Source organism: Tursiops truncatus, chromosome 16, assembly GCF_011762595.2.
Source record: "Tursiops truncatus isolate mTurTru1 chromosome 16, mTurTru1.mat.Y, whole genome shotgun sequence".
In the NCBI taxonomy this organism is placed as follows: Eukaryota; Metazoa; Chordata; class Mammalia; order Artiodactyla; family Delphinidae; genus Tursiops; species Tursiops truncatus.
The window spans coordinates 23,640,407-23,655,479 of record NC_047049.1 but is presented as its reverse complement, the minus strand read 5'-3'; the positions used below and the strand labels follow the sequence as shown (position 1 = coordinate 23,655,479).

At 49.1% G+C, this 15,073-nt stretch overlaps 1 protein-coding gene across 1 annotated transcript in view; it reads left to right on the top strand.

The window, feature by feature from the left end:
- The window catches only part of SORCS3 (sortilin related VPS10 domain containing receptor 3), a 580,427-nt gene that overhangs the window by 255,793 nt on the left and 309,561 nt on the right, over positions 1-15,073 (top strand). The window contains exon 3 of the mRNA XM_033842145.2: positions 1,402-1,501. Coding sequence (XP_033698036.1) covers positions 1,402-1,501 — 100 coding nt within the window. The remainder of the gene's footprint in view (positions 1-1,401; positions 1,502-15,073) is intronic.

The following is a 15,073-nucleotide window of genomic DNA, read 5'->3' as shown; positions in this document are numbered from 1 at the left end:
AAGTTCATGTTCTTTCCTCTCCCCATAGCGTTCTCTGAAGTTCCGTGTCCTTGAGGAGCTTACACTGTGGTTGGAGAAACAGAACATAAGGAAACTCATCATGACAATATGGGGAAATGAAAGGGGCACGTACAGTGTGTGCCTTGGGTGTACAACAGATGGGGAACTTTGTTCTGGTGCAGAGGAGAAATGAGTGGCAACCAGGGAGAGGGCCAGTGGAGCCTTAACCAGAGGTAAGGGTGGGTATTTAAGCCGGGCCTGGGACATGGAATTTGCCAGGTTGGATGGGGGTGGAGACAGTTCTTAAAGGTCATCGCAGAGCTTGGCTGCTAGACTTATAAAACTCATCTGTGGGCCAAGGCAGAAGCAGATTAGAGTTAGAAGGTGGGTAAAGGACCAAGGAAAGATAGGGGCAGGTAGTTACTAGGGGGACACAGGGCCGGCGTCGGAAGGCAGGCACCCACGAGGTCACTTCACCGTAGAGAGAGTGAACGGGCCTCTGTGGCCTTCTGAAGCTCCAGTGGGAGAGGTTTCCTGAGTCTGGCCAAGGGAGGCGATGGCAGGAAGGGGGTGAGAACCTGAAGCTCCTGGTGGTCTGAAAAGGGAGGGAGGTGTCTGGGATGGGAGTGGGGAAGCAAAGCGGGAGCAGCAGGGGTTTCGGCTACTTGAATCCATTGTCGGGTACTCGCTCTCCCTCCTGCTCTGTGGAAAGGCGGGATGCAGAGGAAGGAGCCTGTGGCTTGGTTGGCCCGCCTTTGTTCTGAGCCCTGACTCGTGGTCTTGGTACCAGGTCAGAGCCCTGGAAATTAGGCCCCAAGGAGGGGCGGGTGGCCAGCAGGAGCGTTGGGGTGATGAGCTATCGGCAGCAGTCCAGTGTCGCTGGCTCTTCCCCCTGACACACCATCGCTCCCCATGTAAAGCCTCAGACTCTGCCGGCTGTGGCCCGATTTGGCCGTTGGACCCCACAGCTCCTGGATACAGTGCTTCCTGCCTTTCTGAGGGGCCCTTGGCTTCAGACTCAGTGGAGGGGCGTGAAGTTGGTTGTACCCAGGGACCTCAGGAGAAGGTCCCTGCAATGCCCCGCGGGGACAGAGGGCTGATTGTGGCAGGTGGCCTGGCTCCCCGGCAGCTCCTGTCACTCGCAGCCGCCCAGAGGGCAGGAAGGTAGGTTCTGAGAAAGGCTGGGAGCAAAGGGCAGCGAGCTTAGGTAGTAGGCAGCTGCATCAGTCTAACTGCTCTTCTAAAATTAATGGGGCCTTTTATCTCTGAAGAACACCTTTAAGCACTCGTGTGATTTGGGAACAAAGATGCAGGTCGGGGGAGAGCTGGGCTCCCCTTGAAACACAGTCCCCCATTTGGTAAAGCAATCTCTCCCTTTCTTTCTTTCTCTCCTACCTGCAGATCAACGGATTACGGCGCCACCTATGAAAAGCTCAATGACAAAGTGGGCTTGAAGACTGTCCTCAGTTACCTCTACGTCAATCCCACCAACAAAAGGAAGGTGAGAGGGGGTGGTCAATGGGTCCTGGGCATTCGCTGCGGAGTGGCAGGGCTTCCAAGGCCTAGGAGTTAAGGAAAAAAACCAGTAGCCGTGGAGTCACCTACAGAATGCCTATTTTATATGCCAAGAACACCACAGACATTGTAATTCTAACAACTGCCTAGTAGCAATAATAATAACAACAAAGATAACAATAATAAAACTATATAACCACGTAAGGGGTTCCTCTCAGCCAAGGATGGCGGTGTGTGCTTCACACACCTTAGCTCATTTATCCTCACAGTGAATCTCTGGGGTAGAAATGACTACTGTCCCCATTTTACAGACAAAGAAACTGAAGCTCGGGGAGATTAAGTAACTGTCTAGCCTAATGCCAGACAGTAACAGATAACATGGTGAGCAACAGACCTGGGATTTGAAAATGGGTCTGCTTGACTCCAGAGCCGAGTCCTCCTATAGCCTCCTTTTTGCTGCTCTGTTTTCAGAGAGCTCCTTGTAAAGAGGGAGTCGGTTTCCTCCAAGGGAAGGATAGGCAGCCCCTGGATTCTTCCACTTGCTCCAGAGCTCCTTCTGAGGCTCAGGGGAGCACACTGGCTCTGCTGGCCTCTTCTTTTCTGTCTTTCCTCTTCACTTAACAGCCAGGACGTGGGTGAAATCATATAAGGTCAGACTTTGGTCACTGAGACCTCCTGGGAGGAGGGGGCCTGGGATGATGGATGGTTTTAGAAAATAAATGCTGTGTCCCAAAGGGTTGTCATTTCCCCATTTTTCCATATTGTTATTTGAATTACTGAACGTTAGAGCTGGAAGGGATCATAGATTTCATCGATACAAGCAGTTATTTGTAGTTTTTGAACTGCAGTCTTCTGCCAATGCGATTAAAGCTCTAGAGCTCCCCTCTGGACACATGCCCCCCAAATTTTGCAAACAATTTTTAGGTGTTTAGGAACACCTTGAATCCCCCCTCTGGACCCAAGATGTCCACGGAGTCTTGGTTGAGAATCTTTCATCTATACCAATAGTCTCAATTCCCAGATGAGGAAACTGAAGCCAGAAAAGGCTCCAAAGCCAGGTACGGAATGGAGCCAGTTAGAGCTCAGGACTCCTGATGCTCAGTGTAGGTTTCTTGGCTTCAGCCCAGGCTCTGCTCCTTTTCCTCCCGTATAGTCACAGCCCCGTGCTTGAAAACTCATGGTCTAGTCCTGACCGGGGAGGTTGAGGCAGTTGCTTCGTGGCCTTGAATTGAAGCCATGTCCATGACGGACACATGATAAGACTTGACTGAATCAAGTCAGCCATGATCTATCTCCACTCTTCCTCTGCCTTCTCCCTTCATTAGGAAGGAAGCTGAAGCCCACAGAGGACAGATGTCCCACCCATGTCACTCAGCTGGTCAGCAGCAGGATGGGCAGTTGGTTTTTAACTCCCAGTGACTTGGGGTCAGGTGGAATCATAGGGGGTGTCTGCACTCTGGGAGAAGCAAGAAGGGGGTATTTGACACATGGCAGATGTCCTTTAGCACTGATCTCTGACCTATGTCTGGACCACAGCAGAATTAATCACATCTTCGTGTAGGTGATAGATCAGCTGTCTTCATGAGGATTTTCCCAAGGGGCACGTGAAGGGTCACACCTGTTGGCATCCATTCTGGTAGTCATCTGTCATGTATGTTTCCCATCGGACTCCTACTCATAACATCTCATTCAGTCTTTTTTCCATTTTTCTCCACTCCTGACTGTTTTATCTCTTCTTAGTATGATCTAGAGGTGCTCAGTAGTGTGGGAGACAAAGGGCAGGGTAAGGCAGATACTCAGGGTTAGAAGGATCATAAAGCTGGGATTTGGAGCCCACTGGTGCAGAAGTGCACCTCCATTTCTCCTTCCCAGAGGTGACGTTCAGACCATGGGCTCTCTGGAGCACTTCCTCACAGGAATTATTGCCCAGTTGACAAAAGTTAGGCTGTTTTGCATGTCTTTTCAGAGAAACACCACCAAGACACAGTTAAACCCCACCTTAAGAGGCACTGCCGCCCAGAAGGTTAAAAGTGCAGACATTTTCTTCCCTCAGATAGGGAACAGACAAAAGATAGACTAATATCACGGATTTGTTTATTTATTTATTTTGGAAATACCAATAGACATTAATTTCATAAGGAGACTGTGTGCTCCTGAAGGACTTTCTGAGTCATCCGAGGAGAGATGAAATTAGATTCTGTTTCATTTGGTGTCTTTGATTGTATTCTGAGCCTTGGGGTGCTGATGGTGCACAAATATTCTACCTCGTGACTTTCTCTTCACTAGAATATTCAAGTTCACTAGACTATGCTTCTCAAGCCGCTCAGGCAAACTGACAGTTAGATGGAAATGAAAACACTCTTATTTGTTTCTTTATTGGTCTGGTACTCTGGGCCATTATGACCTTGTAATGAAACTGTTTTGGTTTTTTTTACGTGTCCTGCTTACATGTCTTGGAGTTTGAAGCTTTGGTCACCTGGATTCTCATCTGAGCTTGAATTAAGCAGGATTCTTTTGGTTCTCAAAGCATTCAAATGATCGGTAGCTGCTCATGTTCATCAACCAGCTAACGGAAGTCGTTTGCAGCAGATTTTTCAGTTCATCTTGTCGAAACACTTGCTTTTCACCTCACGAGTTACTTATGTAACAGGTGGCTACTGCTTTCCTTGGAGGCTATGAGTACATCAGAGTTCTGTCACCCCTAGCCAAACAGTAGAGTGTGCTTGTATTTATATAGTTGTTCCCAAAGCTAATTGTTGATGTCTTAACACTTTTTTGACAACATAAAATCTCCAAATGGAGATAGCTAATAAGCTATTAGGTTGAAAGTAGAAGTGGTTAACATGTGTACAGTCTCCTACTAGTAATAACCTTAGTTAGCGTTAACTATGCTTAGATTCCTTTTAGAAGCTTTATCTATATAATTTATCTGTATAAATTATCTATATAATTTTATCTATATAATTGCCAGTCGTCCCAGGCACTTTAGAAGGCAGGCAAGATAAGGAAATAGCCTCTATGTAAATCACACCAAGCTTGTTTTACTTATAAATGGTGAGTCTGCAACAATCTTTCCAAGAGGTTGATTTGGGGGACAAATTAGGATACATCTGGCAATGCTGGACTCCCTCAAGGAAGCTGAGATTTAGATTAGTGGTGTCTACTAGTTTTTTTTCCAAATTAGAGTATTGATATGAAGGGCTGGGTGCTACTTGAGTTGAAGTGTTCTAGACCATCCTAAGGTATGGGGCATCGGCGTTATTTTAATGGCGTTGACCAGCCCCACTTGTTTTTGATGTGATTCTGCATCCCTTGCTGTTTGCTTTTCTCTGGCCACTGGCCAGTTAGCCCATTGCCTGGGTGATGTCTGCGTCTGGCACTTTGAACACGAAGAGCACTGCATTAGTTCCCCATGTGGATGTGAGGCTCGCCTCTGGAGGAGGGCTCTGCTCACAGCCTCCCCTTCCCTTTGCAGGAGATAAACGTCCCTGGGTTCCTAGAACTCATGACTGTCAGCTGACTCTGTCCCTAGGCCCATGCAGAATGGCATGTGCCGAGGTCAAGCCTGCATTTACCAGCACTGTGCTTTGTACAAACAGGCTGAAGTCTTTGTGCCTCAACAAGGGAGGGGCTTAGCTTAGACACAGGTATCTGTTTAAGAGCAAATCTTTGAGTGGATGGAGAAATGCAGGCCTGTTATGGCCTAATTGCTCTGGCTCGAAAACGGCTGACACCTGCAGATTTGGAAAGAGTGTTTTGGAAATGACAGAGCAGACAAAAGTCCTGACTGCCAGGGAATGTGATCAAATGTGATCAAATTACTGCAGGGTAGAGGTGTGTGCGCCTGTGTGGGGATGGAGGAAGGCGGGAGGACCATAAGGGCTGGCGTCAGAAGAGGATAAAGACTTTTTAAAATTGAGCTCCTAATAAGTTCTGGGCACTAGGCTAAGTTCACTTCTATACTCTAAGTTTCACTCTTAATCCCCTGAACCTGGTAGTTTTGTTCCCGTTTGGCAGGTGAAGAAGTTGAGGCTCAGGCAGATGAGCCATTTGCTTTCTCTAAAGTAGCTAGACCACCTCTGTCTGACCACCTCTGTCTGAGGTGGTCCATCCACCTCTGTCTGACCACACAGGGCATGCTCTCTACTCTGACCTGCCTCAGCTCGGCTGCCCCTGCCACAGGTAAAAAGACCAGGTGAGTGCATTCATGTCTCTATTCATAGTAACTCTGTTGCCTGGGGTTTTCTGCCCATTACTGTTAGAGGATTAGCAGTTTTTTGGAGGAGGAGAGGAGTGTTAGATCCTCCTTTCCTAACTGATTTACCAGGGAGAAGGATAATTACTTCCAGGCTACCCTGCAGAAATACAGTGGGAATTACCAGTCAGATTTCTCCGATGAGCAGGCTGCCTTTGTCAAGCTGTTAAGAGGCATTGTGTGTGTGGTCAGGTGTTGGTTATTCCCGTGTCAGTCTCTCAATACAGCGGCATAACCCTGAGCAATCTTTGACACAATGGAAAACCTCTAAGCAAAACAAAACACAGACTCTTAAGATCTTGGACCCCTGCTTTCCTTCACCATGTCTCCTGAGATCGTTGGAGGGGTCAGGGAAGGTCAGCTCTAAGATAGTACACTTTCAATTCACAGATATTAAAATCTCTTACACTAAAGCAAAGCAAAAAAAGAATGTGGAAAGATAATTTTAGGCTATTAAACTATCTGTCAAGTGTCTAGCTCCGAGCAAAGTATTTTGGATGGGAGTTTCCGGCTTTCAGAAATGTGCAGTCTATTTGGGCAGACGAGATGCACACAGAAAACAACTGCTTGCATAGACCTAGGGACTCAATCGCAAATGCAGACAAGGGCCAGGCAGGTAATGTCCATGAGAGATGTTGGCCAGGTGGGGACTGCAGCAACCGCTCTGTAATCTAAGCTCCAGATAGATGACTGTCGCCCTGCGAGAACAAGGGCTCATTACAGCCACACCATCATTGTCATCAGTTCCTGATTTTCTTAACAGATTTTTCTCTGTGTATTTTCACGTGAAACTTATGTATTTCGAAATGTGTTAGACGGGCTAGGATGTGGAGTTCAGGGTGTGGGGCCTGGCAGGCTGTCCCAAATCTACTTTAATCCTTGTATCCAGTTGGTGTCATGTGCCATGACCTGAGTAGTAAGTAATTCTCCAGGTGAAGAGTTGGTATTTGCAACGTGGTCTTCGGGGCAACAGAATAAGGGTAACACTTAGAAGCTGCTCTTGCTGGGGGCCTGCAGGGATGCTTTTATGATCCGAGTGAGATAAATTAAGCTGAGCATGGCTCGCAGAGACCTCCCTTTGATTCAGAGGAATCACATAGAAGGTTCTGCAATTCAGAGGGACCTTTTGTGTCAGTTCAGAGTAAGACCATCAGAGTAGGAGAAGGCGGCAGACGTCTTCTTTCTGGTCCTGGTTTTCTGCCCCTGGGTGACGGGGTGTTCTTGAGTAAGCCATCTCCCTTGCAGAGCCTCCGTTTCCCTATTTGTACAGTGGCAAGGGTGGGTCCTCTACTTTTTGAGGCTCCTTCCAGCCTAGATGGTCTGGATGACCACCGTTTGGACTGTGCCTCTCAGAGGGCTACATGGTGATATGTACGCAACTGTGGACCTTGGGCTCGATGGATAGCCAGGTGGCTAGTCCTTGGAAGGGGTGGTCCCCAAAGCTCCTGGTTTTATGGCCACACATTGGCCAGATAAGCCCTCCCATTCCGGCCAGCTCTTCTGAAGTCCCAGTTCCTTGTTCAGAAGGTGGGCGGTTCCCTGAAAGCTGCTGTCTCTGCTGGTGGAACTCAGAACTGCAGCATCCTCCGTGGCACAATTGAGGGGTTCCCTCAGCATGAGCTGATGCAGCTTCCCAAGAGCCTCACTGTGCTCACCCAGGCGTGCACAGCCCTCCTCCGGCAGGAAAGGGAGCTAGAGATGCTGTCTGCATCTGTTCTGGCAACCCGGGGGTGAGGACACCAAGTGTCACAGTAGCAGGCAAGGGACCAGCTCTGCTGCATCACACTTCTGCCTTTGTGGCCACCTACTTCCTACAGCCTCAACCAGGCACCTCATCTCTGTGGACCCTGCTTTCTTCCTTCAGAAAATGTGCACAGTAAGCTATATTTAAAGAGCAAGTAAGAGAAATCCCTCTTAGCGCTAATATTCATTTCTGTTTCCAAGGTAACAAGTGTTTATGAAAATAATAAGAATGACAGTAGGGCTTCCCTGGTGGCGCAGTGGTTGAGAGTCCGCCTGCCGATGCAGGGGACACGCGTTCGTGCCCCGGTCCGGGAAGATCCCACATGCCGCAGGGCGGCTGGACCCGTGAGCCATGGCCGCTGGGCCTGCGCGTCCGGAGCCTGTGCTCCGCAACGGGAGAGGCCACAACAGTGAGAGGCCCGCATACCTCAAAAAAAAAAAAAAGAATGACAATAATAATGGTGAGGAGGGGGAGGGGCAGCAGCTAGCAGGTGTTGAGAATTTTTACTATGTGCCAAAAATTATTCTAAATGCTTTATGTGAATTAACTCATTGAATACTTCACCAGCAACTCTACGATGTTGGTGCTATCATTAGTCCATTTGCAGATGATGAAGGTTTGATGAAGGTCCGTTCGACCTGCTCAAATTTCGTTGCTGATGGTCACTTACCTTGGTCTAACGTGCTCGTGTAACTCACTTTCACTCATATTTAATTCTTAGACTCACCACGTGTTGGGAATAAAAGGGCCCTCAGAGACTGTCTAGGCAGGCCCTCATTTAACAGAAGAGACCACCTGTGGGCTTGCCCGAGGTCATGAAGTCATTTGCAGCAGAGCCAGTGCTGGCACTGGGTCTGCTGACTCCTAGTGCAGTGTTCTCTGTTCAGCCCATGGGCTGTTGACAGCTGGAGCACACAGATCTGGTGGAGAACCCGGGCTGGGGACCGGGGTGGGTGCAGGTAGGGAACAGTTGGGAATATGTACTCCCTGCCCATCTCAGTGAGCGTGTGTTATAAGCTGTAGGCTTCGTGCAAACATCCATAGCTTCCCATCTCTCTGGTCTCAAAGCCTGAGCAGTATTGCAGCTGGAATCCCATTTCAGATGAACCTGGATGAGAAATCAAGGGTCTGGAATCCAAACTGCCTTGAGCACATTGGAAGCACAGGATGGTTGAGTAGGGTGCCCAAGGCAAATGGCTATCAAAGAAGTGAGACTAGGTCCCCTGGGGCAGAGTGTCAGGGAAGAAATCAGGATTTCTGGTTTAGACCTTTCTCTTCATTAGCTGTTGGGCTTTGGAAAAGTCATTTAACTTGTCTGAGCCTCCGTTTCTCAAGCTGTTTACCTATCCCCTCTTTCTGGGACCATAATTAGGATAAAATGAGAAACGTCATATTTTTTTGCAGGAAACCAGCTACAGAAAGGGACCCCTCATATGGAGCTGCCCTCAGGACCACACCCTGGAATCCAGGGACCCTGCAGGCCATCCACAGGGCTGCTGGGCCTCCCCTGCTGGGCTCCCTGCTTCTTAGTTTCCTTGAGGAGGTTGTAGACCCCAGAACCCTGGGTTTTTAAGAGTCTCACATCCTGCCCTGTCTAGGAGGCGTGCCGCCACCTGCGTTTTTCCAGTCGTCTTCCCTCTCTTTTAAAACCAAACCTGCTGACTGCCTGAGAGAGATTGATTATTCTGCTGATGGAGAGAAATGGTCCCACTCTTGTTAATTCACAACCACCTCGTTTTTCTTGCCTCATAAATTAACAGTTACCGAGAGGCTAGAGCAGTCTTTCGGAAGTTGAGTTTAGGGGGAAATGTGTGAGAGGAAGGAGTGAAAAAAAGGAAAAGAACAGAACTTGGACCAAACCGTCTTCATTTACTGCTTCCAAGTTCAAACCTTTTTCTTCTTGGTATGTTCAGAAAAAGAACCAGAAAGGAAACCCCCCGAAAGTGAAAGTATCTGACTTCTTCAGGGCCTGAGAAATCAGAACAAAGGCAAGTTAAGAAGTCGGAAGAGAGGTGGATCAATGAAGGGGCAGACACTGGTTTACAAGTTTCCATTTGCCTTTGCAAGTGTGACCCAGTGATGGAGTGGATGTGAAGTGTGGTTCAATTCAAACTAATCACTTAAAGGAAAGGAATCTAGAGTAATTCTTGGAAATTCACTCTTTAGTCACAAAGTCCCTTTCTCGGCAAATATATGCATGTGGTCCCCTGTATAAATTGCTGCCGTGCTCTAGCCAAGAATTTATTTAAAGGCTCATTAAAATGATCACTAGTTTTTTTTCTTTTGCATTTTATTTGAAAATGGGAAGAATATAAACCTATAGCCTGGCTTCTCTCCAAAGTGCCCTTTGGGGTTTGCATTGAGTATATCATAGTTTTTAAAAATAATGATATGATTTGCAGTAAGATTATCCAGGCACTTAAGAGAAATAATAAGAATTAGCTCTTTACTGTACTTCTTCATGATTTATGTTTGCCTAACCTATTTATTTTAATTTTATTTTTCTTGGTTTGGGGTTTTATATACACACACACCCATGCATCTGTGTGTGTCTAGAAGATGTTCAACAAAGAGCATTGTGCAAACGTTAGAAATAACGGAAAGAGTTAATACTGCACCAGGCTTGAAGAAAGAAGCTGTCCTGTGGCATAATCAGAGCCAGTGAAAGATAGAGGCAAAAATTGGGTAGACTTTGGAAGAAATCTTGCGATTTGGAGAAGGAGGGAATAGAAATGACAAGCTCAATAGGAGAATGAGGGTTTGGAGGTCTTAATAGGCGTATTGCGTTTAGCAGCAGCAAGTCGAGAGAGAGATGGGTGGGGCTATATACTGTAGACCCATCGAGGCTCAGGGATGGAGTTACGACTCAGTGCAGAGGGCATGGGGAGCCGTAGCAGGCTTCTGAGCTAGGGGCTGATAGCGTGAGAGCTGCGTATGAGAAAGGCTGACTGATGAGGCCCCTTGGACCAATGAGGTGCCTGGATCAGGCATCCTGTTCCATCTCTTCTCCCTGCCCTGCCCTCACCAGACCTTCTGGGTGTGTTTTCTGAGCATCACAGGCCAGAGCAATTTTTGCAAAGAGCCTGGGAAGCCAGAGCGATACGTTCTTCCTAATATTCTGACGCACAAGTTATACAGCAGATGGATCTCACTGCCCCTGAAGTAGAGATATTTGTGACAAAAACCACCACCACCAGTGAAAGAAGCAACTATTGTTTTCTTCCTTGGTGAGCTCAACCAAGCAGAGAGATTGCTACTGCCACGCACGCCTCGCCCCCGGCCGGTCCCCGCATTACCAGCCCAAGGTCAGCATGACAGACGTCAGCGCTCAGCACACGCTCTGCTGCTGAGCATGTCCGGGTAATGAGGGGCGAGCATCCTGGGATCCTCGGGCCACCAAATGGCTCGAGGGCAGGTTTGGAGCAAGCAAGTCCCGGTCCCCGCAGCCATGCAGAGTGAGACACTGACCTCAGTGACAAATGGGGGCCCAGCTTGGTGCTGGCAGCCCCATGCGGAGGGTCCCCAGGGACAGGAGCGGACAGACAGCCCTGTCCCTCTGCAGCCCGAGTCTCCCCCTGAGCAATGGCCGGGCTGTCTTATGATGACCAGACGGAGGAAAGAAATGAACCAGAGAGGATGGAGGTACAAGGAGTGTATGTGAATATCTCTCAGCTGCCAGAGATGGGAAAGAGTGCGGTTCAGTTTAGAAAGTTTCCCGCTGTTCCTGGTTCCTCGGTGGTGCCCAGCGAGGAGTGATGATGAGGAGGGAAGGGCTTCACAGCACACCCCGCGCCTGGCTGTGTGACCTTGGATGTACAGTTTACCTTCTCTAAGCCTTAGCTTTCTCATCTGTAAGTGGGGCTCACAATGGGATTTAAAAAAGCAAATTTAGGGCTTCCCTGGTGGCGCAGTGGTTGAGAGTCCGCCTGCCGATGCAGGGGACACGGGTTCGTGCCCCAGTCCAGGAGGATCCTACATGCTGCGGAGCGGCTGGGCCCGTGAGCCATGGCCGCTGAGCCTGCGCGTCTGGAGCCTGTGCTCCACAACGGGAGAGGCCACAACAGTGAGAGGCCCACGTACCGCAAAAAAAAAAAAAAAAAAGAAAAGCAAATTTAAGAATAAAATAACATAATGTATATAGAGCGCACAGGGTAGGGGTTCAACAGTGTGACCCCAGTTCCATGGACCTCTCTTTGGCTTCCCTTCTGCTCAGCAATGCCTCCCAGTTCCCAGGTAGCCCATTTCTAATAGCCGACTTTTTCATCCTGGGAAAAGGAATCTACCCCTTCCTCAAACCAGCATTAGGCAAAGTCTGTTCAACTTCCAAAACAACAAAAGAATTGTCCTCTCTCTATCCCTTCCTTTTCTCCCTCTATCCAGCCACCTGCCTTGTGTGCCTTCTCACGGATCCATTGATTGCTTCTATCTCACTTAATGGACAATACATTAAAAGTGATGGTTGCCAGCCCTGGGTAGTATGTGCAGAGCCAGTTTCCTCCCATTATCACCCAAGCCCCATTAGGCACGTAGAATTGCTGGAACAGGGCTTCGCATCCGGGTCTGCCTGGCTCCAGAGCCCCAGGGAGCCCTCCGGCATCGTAACCCCACGAAACGCCCCCTCCATCTGTGCAGATGCACACCTGGATTCATTGCTCCCTCTTGGTGGTGTACAGATGATCTGTCTCGAAAGTGCACGTCTGGGAAGCTCGTTGCTGTTGGGTGGGTGCTCTGCGCCAGGCCCAGGAAGCACACAGGCGCTTCAGGCTTGGACCCTGCACTGGCAGAGGTGGTATTTAAGTGGGAGTTTCATTTGGGGCTGAGAGCTGGGAGAGAAGCAGTTTCCCCAAGACCTCAGAGACTGCAGTTATGACAGCAACTGCTAGACGAGACATCAGGACCGGGGACTAGGTCCAGCACGAGTGTTAGAAAGAAAGAAATTTGTTGAGCACTTACTGTGTGCCATGCTCATGGTTTTACATGAACACTTTCCTTACAAAAATATATAAAGTTAGGGACTTCCCTGGCGGTCCAGTGGTTAATAAGACTTCGCCTTCCAATGCAGGGGGTGTGGGTTCGGTCCCTGGTCAGGGAGTTAAGATCCCACATGCCTCGGGGCCAAAAAACCAAAACATAAAACAAAAGTCATATTGTAACAAATTCAATAAAGGCTTTAAAATATACACATATATAAAGTAAATACTTTTATTATCCCCATGTTATGAGAACGTTAGGGAGACGAGAGAGTGAGAGTGATTGCGGGCACTCATGGGGGGAAGAAAAAGAGAGAGAACGCATCAAAGCAAAAAGACAGAGGTCTCCGAGCTACGGAGATGCCAGGCCAGGCTTCAGACCCAGGTTGCCCAAATTGGAAACATAAGCTTTTAGTATGCTGTCATGTTGGCCTCCCTCGGCTTAGATGGACATGGTGACCTTCTGGAAACCGCTCTTTATATATCTAAAAAAGGAGTGTAGATATGCAGAGGGATGTGTTTCTTTCAGTCCAACAATGCCGTGGTCCTGTGCTGAGAAGTTGTGGAAGATGTTCACTGTGGAGAGGAGAAGTCAGAGGAACACAGGGGTGCCGGGTTTCCTTCAATATCGGACAGACCGTAGACTAGGGACGATGGGGCGGTTTGTTGCCTGTGGAAAAGGCCTGAGCATTCAGTAGTTCTCTGGGGTGAGCACAGCCTCGGCTCTGGCATTCCCACTCTGGAGCCCCCTAGGGTGGGGCTGCCCGGGTCCCCAGGGGTCTCTTTCCACTTGGGCAAGAAGCCACTTTGTGCAAACCCTGGCTCTACCTCTTAGCAGCTGGTAGCTTGGGAACATTATTAACTATTTTTTTTTTTTTTTTTTCTGTACACGGGCCTCTCACTGCGGAGCACAGGCTCTGGACGCGCAGGCTCAGCAGCCATGGCTCATGGGCCCAGCTGCTCCGTGGCACGTGGGATCTTCCCCGACCAGGGCACAAACCCGTGTCCCCTGCATTGGCAGGCAGACTCCCAACCACTGCGCCACCAGGGAAGCCCCACTGTTAACTATTTCTAAGCCTCCGTTTCCTCGTCTGTGTAATCAGGATAATGCTAGTACCCATCTCATAGGCTGATAGGAGGATTAAATGAAAAATGCTTGCAAATGGTTGGCCAGTGACTGAGTCCAGGTGTCCGGTTAGTAAATACCATTACTGTTACTCTTATCATTGCCCCGATGTGAGGACAGCCGGTGCCCACAAACGAGGGGTCATCCCATGCTGAAGCTGCCCGTGTGCTCAGCCTGGCTGGGCACCCAGGCCCTCTCTCTGGCATCGAGTGGTTGGTTTGGAGAGGTGTGGCTCTGGTAGGTGACTTGAAGGTTGTCTGGTTCAAGCTTCTCATTAAACTGTTGAAGAAACTGAGTTCCTAGGGGGGGACTCTCACTGACTCAAGGTTGCCCGGCCACTTAATGGCAGAACTATGGTTTTGGACATCAGATTTCTGGCTTCAAGCCCAGCGCTCTTTCTGTGAAGTGGCACAGAAAGACGCTGCACAGTGCAGACAGACCTAGGCAGACGGGTGGCCAAGGACACTGACAGCTGCGAGCTTTGAGGCTCTTGTTGTCCGTCCAGTAAACCCAGAGTCTCCAGGGCACTGGGACCAGAAGAGGCCAAGTCAATCTTTCAGACCAGGGTGACTCAGGTGGGGAACTGCCCAAGGGCACACGGCCATGGATAAGGTCCCCAAGGCCGTCTTGGACCCAGAGCGGGCAAGGGCAGCAAAATCAGAGGAGAGTCTGAGAAGAGGTTGAATAAAGAGGGAAAAGGTCCAAGTTGGAGAAAGAAGGTGTGCTGAAGTCCAAAGGGTGAGAAAAGGCCCCAAACAGAAAGACCAGCCAGAAGGGAAGATAGCAGGAGGCCAGGCCACGGAGTGCATGGCAGGCCTGGGCACGGGGTTCCTGACTGGGACTGTCAGGTTATGGGCAGCCCGTTTTCATAGGGTACCTTTCCCTAGTTGGGGGATGGTAAGAGGAGAGGCACTTGACTGATTAAAACAGTCAGGCCAGGCCAGACAAGAAGGACAGACATCGGAGAAGAGTAGCAGAGAGATAGGATGCAATTATCCAAAGTGGTCGCTGGCCTGAACCTCCAAACTTTAATCATCCTTGGGGGGATGGTGACAGCAGATATATGCATGGAAGGTTTCCTGACGCCGCTCTGGACCTTTGGAGAGGAGTGAGTTGATGTCAGAGCAGAATCTTCGCATGCAGCTTAGCTCTGGAAAGTCGGCTTGGAATAATAAAGTGCTGGCTTCCTGGTCTCAGCCTCCCTGCCTCGATCCCAAATCACAGAGCACCAGCATTTGATAGCTCAGAGGAGACCAGCCTCATAGACGCAAGGTTGTAAAAAGTTATCTCTCAGAGAAGATTTCCTCAACCCTAACAGCTTCGTGACGTGGTTGTCCAGAGAGCCTGTCTTGCCGCAGCTGGACCTCAGACAACTGTAAATGCTTAAATGTACTCCAAGCCATCCTCTCCTCTTGAGCAGCTATAAACATGCTTTCTCTTTAGTCCTCCAGCTGCTTGCATAT